We start from the raw sequence: 16,851 nt of genomic DNA, 5'->3' as shown, positions 1-16,851 counted from the left end.
CAGGACACTTGAATTACAGATGAAGACAAGGGCTTTAGAGTTCCAGATAGTTTCAGGTCAGTAGACAGAATGTAACAGTCTACTCACATCCACACACCTACAGCCACACACACATGCGTGCACACACACACACACACAAAGAGAGAGAGACAGACAGACACTCAGGTTCCATTCTGTGTAGTATGATTTGTCTGATTTCACTGAAACCTTCATTTATAACCACGACGGAGCATCATTAAGCTAATGTAAATATTACGGAAACATTACTACCGCCTGACACAGGGTGTCACTGGAGTCACATCTATTATCAGCAACTCAAAAGTACAGCCTTTATCAACCTTTGTGACATTCAGTATTTGGTATCTATAGGTAATTACATTAAAATAATTAATTCATGCTTTTGTGTGCTAATTAAGACACTCATCAAACTCTTTATTAGAAACACCTTGTACAGGTAAAGCCTGTAGTTTCTATCCCTGCACATCCTCTCCCTGCCACTAGGAGGTGCTGCAGCACCCTCCACACCGCAGCTGCCCACTGCCTTGTTTACATCCTCCAACTTGTGCTGGATACGTAGCCTCAGCAACACCGTTTGGACCACCTCAACACCCACAACCATTCCACTACACCATACCAGTGCTAATGCTTTGCTGAGAATTTTCTGCCACCTAAATAATTGTCCCTTGGACTTAGAGGATGCCTAAATTATGCTTGCCAACATGTGGGCTAAAGTCTGTAATTGTACTTTATAAAATGCACTACTAAGATGTATCTAATGCAATGCCCCATGAATGTAGGTGTGTGTTGATTATAAAATAGCTGGCTGGAGCACATCATAATTGCATATTGTGATGTAAAGCTGTGATGTAAAGGTATTTCATCATACTGTCATAAGTATATATGTGAATCTATTGGTTTCTGGTTGTGACATCACTAAAAAGAGGATCAGCTGCTCTGAAACCCTGTGTTTGGTTGTGACTATATTTATTAGTGAGGGTAGCCACTCTATGTTTTACAGGGAATAAAAGACATTAATGAGACTGATTTTTGTACTCAAATTTATTGTTTCTTTACAGGACAGCACAGAGGACACAGAGGAACAAGCTGGAAATGAAGGGACTAACACAGTCACTGTCACTGGGACGCAGGTCCAAGCTGGCCCCAAGGCAGGCACAAGAAAAAATAAACAGGAAAAGATTTGCCACCAGAATCGCGTGACCATGTTACCATGACAACAGCAGAGCATGCAGGCTAAAGTGTTCAGAAAAGTTTATTTTATTACAAAGAGATGTTTAAAAAAAAAACAAAAAAAAAAACATTCTTTATTTTTTTATACTGACTTCCGTGCTGAACCAAAGGATATATTTTCGCAAGCACACAGATCAGAGCCTATAAACAACCAGACCCCAATGTCCTAGACTATAGTATGTTAACCTACTGCCATTCTATGTGTCAGACCCAGGAAGGTCTGCTTTAGAAAGTCAGAAAGAGTAAAAATATCTATGTACAAGTCTCGTGCCTTTTCACATGGCTGAGTTTTAACTGTAGAAGTAGACCCTGTTGAACAGCAGGAATGGGGAATTCTGGGAACACCATTGGTTAAATGGAAGCTACACAGACAGACTGTAGCTTCTTTATGTACTTACAATTATTTTCCAGTCGCTTTAAGATTCAAATTCATAGTTGATATGCACACAAAAAAAACGGTTGTTCCCAAAACCCCACAACATACATTCCACGCCTACACAATATCTACCAAAGTAAATGTGTGCCTATATGTCACAAGCTTGCACAATATCTAACAGAATAATCCTGCATAAACCCCATCAAAAGCATAATTACTATTTCCTGTTTATCACTCAAATGTGCTCACAATTAATTTGTGCTTCTTTCAAAAACCTCCAGTTTACACTTCATAATTTGTAGAAGCGAACTGTAGAGTGTGCTTACCAGCTGGGTAAATTTGGGAGAAATCAATGAAAGCACTGAGCCTTGGGAAGAGTTACAGAGTTTCAGATAATGGATATGTTTTGTGTTAGATATTGTGCAGGTTATGTACATGTTGTTATGTATTTAACTTTGTGCAGTTTGGAGGATTATGTTTCGGATTGTGGAAACAGCAGCCAATAGCTGAGACAGATATATTTAAACAACTGAAATAATATCCATATTAGCTCACGCCAGGGTTTGCTGCTATGGTCTGAAGCGTGAGCTATGCAAACGCATGCAACAGAAATATATAAATGGATATGAGGTGGAAATGACACAGAGGTGGAAAAACGGCATTCAAAAAATTGTTTCTGTTAATGACCAAAATAGACTGTTGATAACCAAAATAGACTATTCTGTTGATGACCATAAGGGTGCTCATTTCTCATTGTGATGTATGAACTGCTGTTCTTAGGAGAGCCTTTATATTATATCCTTCTTCAAAGCAAAATAATAGTAATAAAATGACATACATAAGCATACACATGTAAAGGCTGGCTAGGCTCAGTTGTGGAACCAGGAGAGGTCAGAACTACAGAGGTGGGCAAAAAATTTGGTCTTTGAGAGACTTTGACCTCAGCCCTACTCTTCTGTTACAGAAATGATGACTCCATTATGACATCATAAAGGCAATGTGTGTTCTTTTGACTGGTGCAAGGTGATGTTATAGAGAACTCTTCTCTGTCTGTATGTACAGATGGCTTTGACTTTGGACCTAGATGCACTAAGGACATTCGCGCGGCGAGGTCATTTTCAGGAGCCCTGCAATGACATGCTGGAATGGTTATTCGATAGAGCAGAACTATCTAACAGATTTTGAGATGATGAAGCAATTGTGATACGATAAAACCAACTAGAGAGATTTTGTTCATTTAGATCTGTTAGAATGATGCAGAAAGGCACACTTCTCAAATGCCTCTGTTGTTGCTGTGAATTTTTGAGGTATGAAAGCTCAGGCAGACCTATATGAGTGGCAAACATCACCGTCACATGAGACAGAGCCAGACGTTCTGCCTGTGCAAGCACTGGTATCAGAGCTGATGGAAAAATATCAGGTCATTTACGAACTGCCTGAGAACACCATATCAAGGCTAAGCTGCAGATAGAAAAGAGCTGGTAGAAGAAAAGCACCAACCACCAAAGACCAGGATTTCTTAAACCAGAGTTCCTCAGTATAAGCCCTGATTAGTAACTGCTGGGTAAGCTCATTACTTCCATTGTACTCCTTCGTTAGTATACAACAGGCTCAAGCTGGTCCTAAAGCAGTGATCTTACACTGAGCAGTTTGGTGCATCAGATTTCAGGTCCATGGGAGTAGACAGTGGACATCTCCTTGCACATGGCCGATGTGGGACTGTTGTCCTGATGTGACCATTAAATAACTGCAACATAACAGGGCCCATTTTGCATTGTTTGTGTCTTATAAATGCTTTCTATCATTACGATTGTCTCATTGCATGTCTGTTTAATGTCACTCTTCATCCTGTGAGCTGTGGAGAGCAGCAGAATTCAAGTTTTGTGTGTTTAGGTGATATCAGGTAGGATTCATTTCAGGGAGGGCAGGTAATTTTAGGAGGGACTTGTCTCTGATACCAATTAACTTCAAGGTTGCTAAGTTGATCCTGGGGGCCAATGTTTGCCACTGAGCTAGATGTTCACGTTTCTGTGGCAACTGCCAAGATGGGGGCGGAGGGGGGAGGCCTTAAATGGTGATGGGCTCATGGAATAGCAGAATAGCAATCGAGGGTGTTTGGCTGCTTATTGCCTCTCTTTTGTCTCCCTTAAGCTCTCTCTTTCTCTTTCTCTCTCTTTCTTTGATGGTATATAGTGGTTTTGTGCCATATTAATTCTTCTGTAACAAGGGTCTCCATCCCTAACCATCCCACACACACGCACGCACGCATTTCCTCACCATGCATTGCATTCTGGTAAGTATGGCAGAACTCAGGTATGACAGCACTAAAAAGGTCTTTATCTGGGTGCCATGGCAACCCAAACAAAGCCTTCATTAACGCTTCAACTTTTAAATGTTTTCTTTGAAAAAAAAAAAAAATTTCACTGTCTCTTCAGCTTCTGGAGATGCTTTCAGCAGGAAGCCCAGACACCTGGTCCTGTCAGAGGGAACGGGCCCCCATCCTAAACTCAGCATGAGCTCCAGCAGCCCAACCTTCATTAAGACTCAGTGACATAGAAATGACTCATTAGTGAAGGAACAGGCAAAGGAAAAACCCAGTCATTTATCTAGAACAGCTACCATTACTGATGAATTGAGATGAGCCCTTATTTCATTAACTTTTGTGACTTGGATAGCAATGCTTGTCAATGTTTGATTACATGTTAATGATATGAATGTGGATACCAAGCCATGTTCAATAATAACAGAAGAATAAATGTGGAAAATATCATAAGATGGTGGAATTGTAGTGTAATTAGAATTATTGTGTGAGAATGGGACTGTGAGTAAGTGACATGCAAAAAAAACAACCAAACAAAAAAGAATATTACTTGATTACAGTCAAAACAAGAAGTGGAATTACATCTCATTTTAATTGTAAAAGGAGAGAAGTTAATACACAGAATGACACCACTGAAACAACTCACGATGACACAGCAGGAAATACATCATCATCAGAGAGGAAGTTCAAATTTTATCTCCAAACCATAGGAATCAGTGCACCAGATACTGTGTTCAAAACACAGAGAAAATTTGCACCATGTGACAAGTTACCCTAAAATACTACAAAAACCAGCAAACAGTTTCAAACTAGCAGTATCAGATGTAAAATGTATTATTTAAAATAATTATTCACTTCAAATTAAATGAGAAGAGAGAGTGAAGAAAAAGGATTTTCAAACAGCATAACAATTATGGTGTAAGAGAACAGACTTGGGAATTTCAGTCTCAATTTACATTAATTTCATTTTTTTCCTCTTTTTATCAAAAAAAAAAACAAAAAAAACAAGATGGTAAAAAAGGCACCACAGAAGGTGATCTACGCCAACACCTTCCACTCTTAATGGTGAGCTACGTCAACACCTTCCACTCTTAATGGTAAGCCACACCAACACCTTCCACTCTTAATGGTGAGCTACGCCAACACCTTCCACTCCTAATGGTGAGCTACGTCAACACCTTCCACTCTTAATGGTGAGCTACGCCAACACCTTCCACTCTTAATGGTGAGCCACACCAAAACCTTCCACTCTTAATGGTGAGCTACGCCAACACCTTCCACTCTTAATGGTGAGCTACGCCAACACCTTCCACTCTTAATGGTGAGCCACACCAACACCTTCCACTCTTAATGGTGAGCCACACCAACACCTTCCACTTTTAATGGTGAGCTACACCAACACCATCCACTCTTAATGGTGGTGTATGTTTCAGAAGACAACACTAATATTAATCCCACTGTTTGAGTGAAAATCTGTGAGATCTTTTAGTTTATTGTGTATGTTGTCAAAACAGAAATTGTTATGAAATCACATATAGGAGTGTTTGACTTTGTGTGTGTGTGTGTGTGTGTGTGTGTGTGTGTGTGTGTGTGTGTGTGTGTGTGTCTACCAATCATAAAATCAGAATAACAGACCAAATCATAGTCTGTTAACATTAAGCAAACCTCACATTTGTAAAGTCATTCTCTGTAGGCAGATCCCTAAATTAAATTCATGAATAGCCATTATGACATTATCCACTATTTAAACAGCTATGTTGAACTTGAATGAAGTACTGACATAGGACCCCGAACATTAGACAAAATTTGGGATTATTTTCCAACACACCGCCATGCATTAAAATGAAAGCTCTTTTATCCCCATCATTTTCAATTATAGAAAATCGAGTTTTGCTCATTGCTCATTGTTTAGATTCTCTTTAGAGGAGTTTCTAACTATAGAGTTTAACCATGTCACACATACACCACCACCAGAAGAATGTAATAATAAACAGAATGACAAGCTACTTCCTTCAGTCTGACGTAACTTTGGCTTTTTTTCACATATGTTACAGCTGTAGCATAACTGCTATACTGGGCGTTACATGTTACCTTGCAAAGAAAAAAAATTTATGTATCAGTACAGATTGCATTCAGTTGCATTTTTTTAACCTTTAAAAAAAACTGTATAATGACTGTGCTCAGTTCATGTATAGGAACCTAAACATATGGCTTTGGCTGAAAAGTTTTTTTTTCCCTTTTTCAAAACTTATTTGTTTTTTGTTTTTTTAAGTTATACACCTAAAATGTCAAAACAAAAGTCCCCTTTCCACTCTTTAAGGAAAAGGTTACAGCTCAAACTTCACAAACACGTCAGAGGAACACACGTGCAGTGTGTGTGGCAGGGTAGAAACAGACCCAGAAAGCCCTGTGATGAGATGAGTGAACATGAATGCACATCCTATTTATAGAAGCGTGAAGAAGGCCTTCCAAACAACGATTCCCAATCATTTTAAACCACATCAAACCATGGCACAGACAGGGAGGAAAGGGTTACATAAAACGGATTAATAAAAGCGATCAATGCTGAAACAAGGTTTTTGTTTTTGTTTTTGTACAAGTCAGACTAATACACCTTACTAAAAATGTCTGTTTGCTGCTTGCAATTCGCAGAACCAAGCATTGAAAAATCAGTATGAAAAAGTTGGCAATTTTAGTTTTAAAGTGACAACAACTAAACAGTTAGCAAAAGGAGTTGCACTGATATGAAACGTACTAACATACACACTTTACATTTTATATCAGTTTCTGTTATAACTTTAAAAATCACTCCAAAATGCAGGGAAAAAAAAAATGTAACTAACAGACTGCTTGTAAAAATCGGCATGTTGTTGTTTCCTTGTACATGACTTGTTACAATCACTGCATGTGCCCTGCACATACAGAACAGTTTAAACACTGATACAAAAGAGGGGGATAAACCCGGAAAAAGGTGCCAGAAATGGATGCAACGAATTCTCAAGCAGCAAAGAGTGTGGGAACCACTGCTGCTGCATCCTGAACAGCTAAAGCCATGAACCAGGGGGCAGCTGGGGTGACAAGTGCACTCCTCCACACCACTAGGGGGCAATGTTGATGTTTCAGAGATGCAGAACACCAGAGATACCTCTTTGACTGGCAGATCAGGTTGATTGATGGGCGTCGACAGAGGTGGGAGGAGTTTACATGGATTCTCCCAGAGAATCATTGTCGTCATCCAGTGAGAGGGGCAGGTAAAGATCCTAAAGGTTAAAGTCAGAGTTTGAGAAATAGATGAGAAGTTAGAGTGGAAACTCAGCTATTAACAAGAGCTTAATAAATACAGAAAGAAGCAAGAAGAGCAAAGCTGAAGAGAAACATGCGAGAGTCAAGAGAAAAGGGCAAATAACACAGCTGAGGAGAAATGTACCTTCTGCTTGCGAGTGCTTCCGGGACTGGTAGGGGTGGAGATGGGAGACTGCTTTGAGATGGGAGTAGAGAGCTGACTACTGGAGCCTGTCCCATTAGCTAGAGAGAGAGAGAGAGAGAGAGATGGAGAGAGAGAAGGAGAAGGGGGGACAGGAGGAAAGAGTAAGAAAGAGGAAGCAAGTGACAGAGACAAAAAGATGGAAAGAGAAAAAGATGGAGAGAGAAGGAGATAGAATGGGAGAGTAAGACAAGGAAAGATGGGAGGAGGGAGAAAAAGAGGAGAGACAGAAAAAAAGGAAACACGGGGAAAGAGATAAAAGATGGAGAGAGCGATAAAGAGATTGGAATGGCAAAAGGGAGTCTAGAAAGAGAGAAGTTTCACTTTAGGAGTAAACGGTCGCCCTGACTGGCTAACTGTGTGTGTGTGAAGGGAGGCACTGTGGGCTGGAGCACATTTGCACATCCATCTATCACTCTGTGCAGGTTGCCAAGATACCCCAACACTTACATGTGAAAGTGCTCTTGATGAGGCATGGAGGCCAAGGTGCTTTGCGGGTAGTGAATACTAATTCAAATGTGCGGGGCTTTTTGGGGGGTGTTTGTTTTTGAGGAAACAAATACCCATTTTGATCTGATGCCACGACTAGGAATGGCACTGGCCAATGAAAATAAAGAAGCCAAACAGTGTGGACCTCTCAGAAGCCTTGAGTGGATGCCCACAGTCTGAGACAGAGGTGATCCTCCAGGCCTCTGCTCCCACCCGGCCGAAGACAGACCCAGTCTGTGGGAGTCACACAGCATTCTGCTCTACCCAGCTCCTGGAGGTCCTGGGGATTAACTGATGGGGTAAACAGGCGTGCTGAACACTTTGATATGGTGTCAGGCTATTTGGACTGCATAGGTTTCTGATAATGTAAAATAAATGTACGTTTAACAAGCATATATAATAGGACTTCATTGGGTGTGTCTTGGAATGCACATACAAACACACACCCACCCACACACACACACACACACACACACACACACACACACACACCCACCCACCCACACACACACACACACACACACACACACAAAGCCATTGTCTATTACACATTCACATTCTAGATTTCATTCCATCCAGTAAAAGAGATGTACACAGGAGATGAAGAGGTTGGTGTTAGCAGGACATGGGTTATTGGATGTTAAACAAAACAGCAGGCTGTGAAATAATGAAAATCATATTTTATTTTCAAAAGGAAGGGAATGCGTGCAAGAAAATGTATTTAAAACAATGACCAAGACAAAAAATGAAACAAAGTGAAACAATGTGAAAGGAAATAAGACACCGGTATGAATGAAATTAGGGTTAGTCCGCAAAATGGCATAACATGTGACAGACACGACCAGTTAGCACAGAGAGGAGCGTTTCTAACTGAAATTAAGATGAGTATCATCTCCATATAAGATGACGAGAAAGCAGACATGCCTCCATCCCCTATGATGTCATTATGAGGTCCGATGGCCGTGACATGCTCCGGCCTCCCCAGGGCATGTCAGCACAGGCAAAGGCCGTGGAGGATGCAACAGTAGCCGTTAAACCCCAAATAGAATACAGGAAAAAAAAATATGTCTGTGCTGTGTATTCAGCGGTGTTAATTTGAGCTTGTCCGATTAAGAATTTAACACAGCTGCTCTTCTCAAGTGTAGGAAGCACTGTGGGGTTCGGTTAACACGCCTGGCTTCACTGTGAGGACTAACCTTTGACTTCACACATGGTGCATGTCCTCCAAACCTCTTTGATCCCGTTATGCTCACCCTAGATGAATATCGGTCCATGTGATGTAACGGTGTTGTGTAAGAGCGTAACGGCTCTGACACCAGGGTGTTTAGAATGGCTCCAAATTACAATGTAACCACAGCCTTCAGGGAGCTCTAACCACAGTCGTGTAGTAACGGAATACATGTAATGGTGTCGCGCTATCAGGATTTTTAAAAAAGGAAACCATATTCTGTTACAGATAAAAGGCAGTAATCAGATTACTGGTCAATTTTATAAATATGAGGGTTGCTAGCAGGATTCCATTAAAACTTTGATCGCTTACTCTTTTTTAAAAAATTGTAATGATTGTAATCGCGTGAACGGCTCCCACAACCATTGTTGCAATACAACAGCATCAGCATAGTGTTTATGTTAAAATATGTGCCATAGATTGTTTTGTTACCCAGTGATTTAGGTCACTTACATTATTTTTGTGCAGTATGTGACTGGAATCAGGTGTGCATGAGCTCTTTCTGGGTCTTGTCACGTCTTCTTTGTCTCCACTAATGCACACACTGAAATTTGCGTGCTTACAGCTTTGAAGTTCGTCAACACGGGATTTGTTTCGTGTGAACATGACATCTGTTTATTTTGATCATGGTAACTTTTCACTGTTAGCATTTGTTTTTTTTTTTTGTGTGTGGATATGATGTTTCTTACATATGATTTAGATGTTAAGTAAAAGTTATTTTGATCAAGTGAAGTTTTTTTTGTGTTGAGTTGACTAAATCACTGATTACTGACGTTCAAACATCGAGTCATTGATTCCGAATCTTGCTCACGTTTCAGATCATAAACTCCTGTTTATGCTCTAGTTAGAATATGATGGCTCTGAGAAATCTGCTAAGCGAATCTGCACAAAGAACTCAAAGGATCTTGTGGAAGCTTGCGGGTAGTCATACTGGCACTGTAGGGGACCGGTATTCCAACTCATTGACAGTTAATGAGTTAATTACTTTAATATACGAATCCCTTAGATTAGGTTACTGGTGCATTTTAATAGGTTATAGTAATCTGTAATGCTTTTTAAAAAGTAACCTTCCCAAGCCTGTCTATAACAACAGTTACTTTCCGAAACAACAGCTAAAATTCTGTAACAACATTCGTCTATTACTTTTTACAAGCTGACATTTCAAGATCCTAACATTGTAAGTGGTTACAGCTCACCGCTGAGGGTTTGACTGAGATGGCATGTAGATTATGTGGGTATTGGCATGTGTATTAAGGACTGTATTAAGAATAAAGTAACAGTAGTATACCAGTAGTATATGGGGATATTGATTCTCTTGCTCCCCAGACACACCCCCTTCCTGGGACTTATTAGAAACCTCTCCTCTTCTCTCTCTCTCTCTGTCTCTCATACACACACACACACGCACACACGCACACACACACATGCAGACACACACACGCACACACACGCACACACACACACACACACACACACACACACACACACACACACACACGCACACACTTACATACTGTCTCTCTACCACTGTAACACCCTTTTACCGGCTGTGTCTGTCTTGGTTTAGTCCGTGTCTGTTTCCATGAGCTTCGTGTGCCATGTGCTTTTGCTTGTTTTGCTTGTATGCTCCTCCTCTGTCCACTTGTCATGCACCTCAGAGACAAGGAGTTTTGTGCAGTGGTAGCACAGTGGTTAAAGTACTTAACTAGCAATTGGATGGTTCAAGTCCCGCCACTGCCAAGCTGCCACTGTTGGGTCCCTGAGCACTCATAATTGTAAGTTACTTTGGATAAAATGTTAGGTAAAGTTCTCTAGACTCTCCCTATAACTGTCCCAAAGCGTTCATTCCTCCACCTAGCGGTGTTTGTCCTGCTCCTTGTGTTCGTGTTTTTGGGGTGGTCTGTTTCTTTATTTAATAGCTACTCTTTTTCGGTAGTTTCCCCTTTTGTTCTCCATCTCCCGTCGATGTTTGTTTCTCGGTGTATTCATGATGGACTTTTAATAAACTTGAATAGTGCTTGACACCAACCCTTGATGTCTGTGTGTTGATGCTAGTAAGGAAGGAATAGTCTCTGTGTTTGTGTGCTGGTATTGGGCTCTGTGTATGTGTGTTGGTCTCTGTGTTTGTGTGCTGGTGTTGGTCTCTGTGTTTGTGTGATGGTGTTGGGCTCTGTGTTTGTGTGCTGGTGTTGGGCTCTGTGTTTGTGTGCTGGTGTTGGTTTCTGTGTATGTGTGTTGGTCTCTGTGTTTGTGTGCTGGTGTTGGTCTCTGTATTTGTGTGCTGGTGTTGGGCCCTGTGTTTGTGTGTTGGTCTCTGTGTTTGTGTGCTGGTGTTGGGCTCTGTGCTTGTGTGCTGGTGTTGGTCTTTGTGTATGTGTGTTGGTCTCTGTGTTTGTGTGCTGGTGTTGGGCTCTGTGTATGTGTGTTGGTCTCTGTGTTTGTGTGCTGGTGTTGGTCTCTGTGTATGTTTGTTGATCTCTGTGTTTGTGTGCTGGTGTTGGGCTCTGTGTTTGTGTGCTGGTGTTGGTCTCTGTGTATGTGTGTTGGTCTCTATGTTGGTGTGCTGGTGTTGGGCTCTGTGTATGTGTGTTGGTCTCTATGTTGGTGTGCTGGTGTTGGGCTCTGTGTATGTGTGTTGGTCTCTGTGTTGGTGTGCTGGTGTTGGGCTCTGTGTATGTGTGTTGGTCTCTGTGTTTGTGTGCTGGTGTTGGGCTCTGTGTTTGTGTGCTGGTGTTGGTCTCTGTGTATGTGTGTTGATCTCTGTGTTTGTGTGCTGGTGTTGGGCTCTGTGTTTGTGTGCTGGTGTTGGTCTCTGTGTATGTGTGTTGGTCTCTGTGTTTGTGTGCTGGTGTTGGGCTCTGTGATTGTGTGCGGTGTTGGTCTCTGTGTATGTGTGTTGGTCTCTGTGTTTGTGTGCTGGTGTTGGTCTCTGTGTTTGTGTGTTGGTCTCTGTGTTTGTGTGCTGGTGTTGGTGAGGTCTCTGTGACCCACATACACATGGACCGTTTGGCCACTTCACAGCTTGCTCTGATTATGCTGATTAAAACCTAATCAAACATGGGCTGCTCTCCCAGTTCTTCTCTATTACCGTCTTTTTCCCCTATAGAGGGCAGTGTTAAGATTCCCATAAACTCACCATGGGCTATATGTTAATTATTCAAAATCACTGTTTGCTGTGTGTAATATAGTGGAACATCCCACAAGAACTCAGGCACACCGATAAAAACAATCATAAGATCAAAATCAAAATACATTAAGCGTATAAATTATGAATGACGTGATAAATGAAAATTAAATATCACAACTTAAAAAATGTGTGGCTGTACAATGGCTTTATCTGGCTGATATATGCACCTCTCTGTGCTGTGCATGCAAAAAGGCTGTTTACAATTAGCATACAGTTGTTTAAAATGGACATAAATGGCAAGATGAGCATAGAATTAGCAGAGAATTAGTGTAGAATTAATAGAAGAACAAATTCAGAGAGTGCATATAAGTTCTATATTTCTGCATTTGATACCCAAAGCAACAGCAGGATTGCTGTAGAATTATGGGTGAAGTTGGTGGCAAATGATGTGGGCACAGAGCTAGGATTTATCACATAATGATTGGCTCACTGGATTCAGCGGGTGACTTGCTACGACGAATGGGCCCAGGACTCTTAGCAGAACCTCTCTGTCCCTTAGGAGGCTTCATCACCCGGCACTCTAAAGAGAGAGAGGGAGAGGGAAAGAGAGAGAGAGAGAGAGAAGAGAAGAGAAGAGAGGCGGGTAGAAGAGACAAGGAGAAGCAGACACAGAGAGATCAAAAGCATCAGACCTGCTTTTTAAGAACTGAAGAATTCTGAAGAAATGTGTCATTTTTCTCTCATCAAAACACTACAAAGATTCTTAAACATAAAAAAAGACTTAGCTAAAGCAGTGACACTCCAGACAACTGGAAAAGACATACTAGCGTTACTACTATAAAACTCAGAAGGGCACAGTGAGAGGTACTGTAGGACAGGCACACACAAGGACACACACACATACAGTAGTTCAGTTTGCCGTCTGGAGCCATTAGCTGCCACCTGCACTGCTCTGTCTGACTGCAGCTGCTCTATACTCCCCTGGGAGAGGAAATGGCACAGTCCACACTCACTGAGTGGCAACCACCATTATCTCATTGTGGGGGAAATAAATTGGGATTAGTCAATGAAACAGCCAGAAACATTATGTAATGTGTCTCTGTATATGTAAGTCAACAACAGGGAAAAACAGACTGCATATGCATGTACAATATTGGAATACAAGTTATTTGTATTTACTGTAATTTGTAAATATTGTTAAATACTGTGTTAATTAAATTAATTAAATGAGTAAACAAACGATTGAGATACTCCGAGCAGACATCCGAATAGTACTTTTAGATACAGTAGATACTGTATTTGCTGGATTCCTGTCTGGTATAAACAGATTAGCAAGGTGAAGTAAAAACTGCAGATAGCTTTTATGTGGTTGTTGTGACAGACCCCTACATAGTTCAGCCCTGGTGTTTACCACTCTGGCTAAACTCACTCACTGTTCTTTGCGTTGGCTCAGGGTCATCACTGGGCTTGGCTAGCATTAGCTTTAGCCTTAACATTAGTATTACTGTTAGCATTAGCACTAGCACCCCATTGTATGCTCGCTCGCTCGCTCTCTCTCTCTCTCTCTCTCTCTCTCTCTCTCTCTCTCTCTCTCTCTCTCACACACACACACACACACACACACACACACACACACACACACACTTATGCACACACATGCACGCATCTACGCTTACACACATACATACAAAACAAAGGTCTAAACCTGTCAGCAAAATTATTTATGGGGTCTCTAAGGCTTTATCTGATATAAAATACTTGAAAGAGCACATTCTCACACAAAACATGCACACATCCCATACCTGAACCTCCCTTACTCACACACACACACACACACACACACACACACGCACGCAGGCATTCACCTACAGACATATCTACTGTTATTTCTGCCAAACTATTCCGAAAACATACCCATGTTGACTTTGATTCTATTTGCATTTTTTATGCCTTACTTTAAATTGTGTCAGTGCAAATGAAGCTCGTTTGAATGTCATTAGCCTAATTCTACACAAAGCAACCTAGGAACGCATACGCACACACACACACACACACACACACACACACACACACGCACACACAAACCTTTTACACTTTTGTGTCCTGTGTATTGGTCTGTGTGTGGGTGCAATGGGTGCAGCTGGGAAGCTGCATAAGGGAAAAACATTTATTTAAAGCTGCGTTCATTGAAATGTAATTTCGAAATTAACCTGGTAGAATAAATTAAAAACTGTCTTGGATGTTCAGTATAATGTTTGTGTGCAGAGGACGCTAGTCAAGGGCAGGAAGCCCTTAGAAGCACAGTCTAATTACAACAGAGCAATTACGTCCCCCCTGTAGAGGGCGCTGTGTCTGCCTGAAGAGCGCGACAGCAGTTTGGAATATGTAACACTGAGACAGGCTGAACGGTTAAAGCGGAATCACTATTCTTACAATGACTGTGCAAAAACAGAGAATTATGTCTGTTATAGAAAAGGAAATCTGAACTAACTAATGTTTGCAGACCTCATCTAGATTATATTACTTAAAAGTGCTGTTTAAAATGAATCTGAACTGAATTAAAGCAAATAAGTCTCAGTGAGAATTTAAAGGTGTAAATCCCTGCTTATTCGGGTCAGGGGTCAGCGCCTCACCATTCTCGTCCAAGGAGAAATCATCCTGCGCATAGCGGAACTTCTCTGGCCCACACGCGATGAAGACGTCGTCATCGCCAAAGAAGTCCTGGAGACAGGTCACCTGAGGGCAGCCGGACAGGAAGTGACCATGAGCACTGTGTGCACAGAAGACACTAAGAGAAGAACTAGGAGCAGAACCGAAATGTGTTGAATAATGTAAGCAGCTGACAGTCTACACATTCACACAGCTGATAGGCAAGTAAACCAATCACTGCTGCTATTGTTAATGAATGACGGCAAAAATCTATGACGTGTATTCTAAGTCTATATCGTACGTAGAAAATGTGCCAAAGCACGGTTGTAAAAGCTGCGTCTAACAAAAAAGGTGCCACTTCCACGGCCTTATAAAGAGCAGCTACAGGGGGAACAGAGCCAGTCAGCCAGTAAGAGCCATTAGCGATTGCTAACACCTCACATAACGTCTCACACATACACCCAGACAACTGATGACTATAGGTGCACACATACACACAGGCACAATTCTGCTGATAAGACAGTTGTTCGTGTCTAGATTGGACACAGAGGCGACACAAAAGACATACACACGTAAAGCAGAAGTCCTGTATCAGCTGTGCATGCAAAGCACTTCTTCATAAGGTCTTTATACTAGTCATATACACACCAAGCCAAAGAAGGGCCCTGCCACGCCACACCCTTAGCATGCTTATTGTCTGTATAAAACACACACACACACACACACACACACACACACACACACACACACACACACACACACTACAGCACATGTCAGAGCTAATCCAGGCCACTTTGAGCAGCTGGTCAGCAGTGTATGTACTGATGTCCACAGAGTGTGTGTGTTTGTGCGTATGTCTGTGTATGTGGGTGTGTGTGATTGTGTGTTTTCATTAGTTGTCTGGGGAGCACTGCTAAAATCGGAGGTTAGACCAGTCATCACGGCGACAGCCAGCTGTGCCCACTTTTCCTCTGTCCCTAGGGTCAGTGTGTGTGTGTGTGTGAGTACGTGCGTGTGTGTATGTGAGTCTATGTGAGGGTTTTTATGTTGGTGTGTGAAAGATGATGTTCTCAGTTAGTGCTAGAAACCCTGTCCATCAACATGGGGGTTGGCACAGTGATTTATAACTTGGCTTTTGCTCATCTTTAAGAAATTCCCACCACGATCAAAGGCTCCTGCCACCTCAGTAGCCACACACACATGGTGCTTCACTGGGTCACCTCCCACACGGGGCCTGCTGTGCCGTCAGCACCTGTACGAGGCCTGATGAAGCCACGCTGCTCGGATGTCAGGCTCAGTACTGCAGCCTGAGTCTCTCGGTCCCCCGCGTGGAGATTTCATTTCTGATCACGATCATTGAGAGCTGTGTACCTCGTTTACTGATGCCGTGCGGGTTTCAGAGCATGGTCAAATGTGTTGGGACGCGGCACACGCAGCGCAAACATTCAAGCGTTTGACAGTTGCTGAATGTGTGTGTCTGTGTGTGTGTGTGTGTGTGTGAGTGTGTGCATGTTTCTATCTTAGAGAAAAGCACACAGACTGAGATTTTGTATACTTAAGTGAGAATCTGACATTTAACAAAGGACCACTGACTGTTATCCAAGCGAACATTCTAAAGTTGTCAGTCGACCTGTCAGTCATGTGTCGGACCTGCCCCCTACACCTGCTGTCCCACACCCTCCACGCACCCACCCATGTCACCACGGTGATGAGATGGAAATTGGGTTGCTTTGAGAATAAAGTGTGTGTGTCAGAACTGCCAATAAAAGAAGGCTATTAAGGGGTGTCTCATGACACAGGCACACCGCGCGCGCACGCACACACACACACACACACACACACACACACACACACACACACACACACACACACACACACACACACACATACATACATGAAGAAAAGAACCCAACTCCCTCTGAATAACAAC

General features: G+C 42.0%; 1 protein-coding gene across 2 annotated transcripts in view; it reads right to left on the bottom strand.

The window, feature by feature from the left end:
- Nucleotides 1-1,291: 1,291 nt before the first annotated feature.
- Nucleotides 1,292-16,851, bottom strand: part of LOC113586853 (neuronal migration protein doublecortin) — a 50,474-nt gene continuing 34,914 nt past the window's right edge. For both annotated transcript variants that reach the window (XM_081719715.1, XM_081719716.1), the window contains exons 4-7: nucleotides 14,906-15,008; nucleotides 12,763-12,852; nucleotides 7,372-7,469; nucleotides 1,292-7,204 (exon numbers count right to left, since the gene is read on the bottom strand). In XM_081719715.1, the coding sequence (XP_081575841.1) occupies nucleotides 7,145-7,204; nucleotides 7,372-7,469; nucleotides 12,763-12,852; nucleotides 14,906-15,008 (351 nt within the window). In that variant the 3' untranslated portion in view covers nucleotides 1,292-7,144. The remainder of the gene's footprint in view (nucleotides 7,205-7,371; nucleotides 7,470-12,762; nucleotides 12,853-14,905; nucleotides 15,009-16,851) is intronic.

This window comes from Electrophorus electricus, chromosome 8, assembly GCF_041902795.1.
Source record: "Electrophorus electricus isolate QZ-2024a chromosome 8, ASM4190279v1, whole genome shotgun sequence".
Classification (NCBI taxonomy): Eukaryota; Metazoa; Chordata; class Actinopteri; order Gymnotiformes; family Gymnotidae; genus Electrophorus; species Electrophorus electricus.
This window is presented reverse-complemented; position numbering and strand designations above follow the sequence as displayed.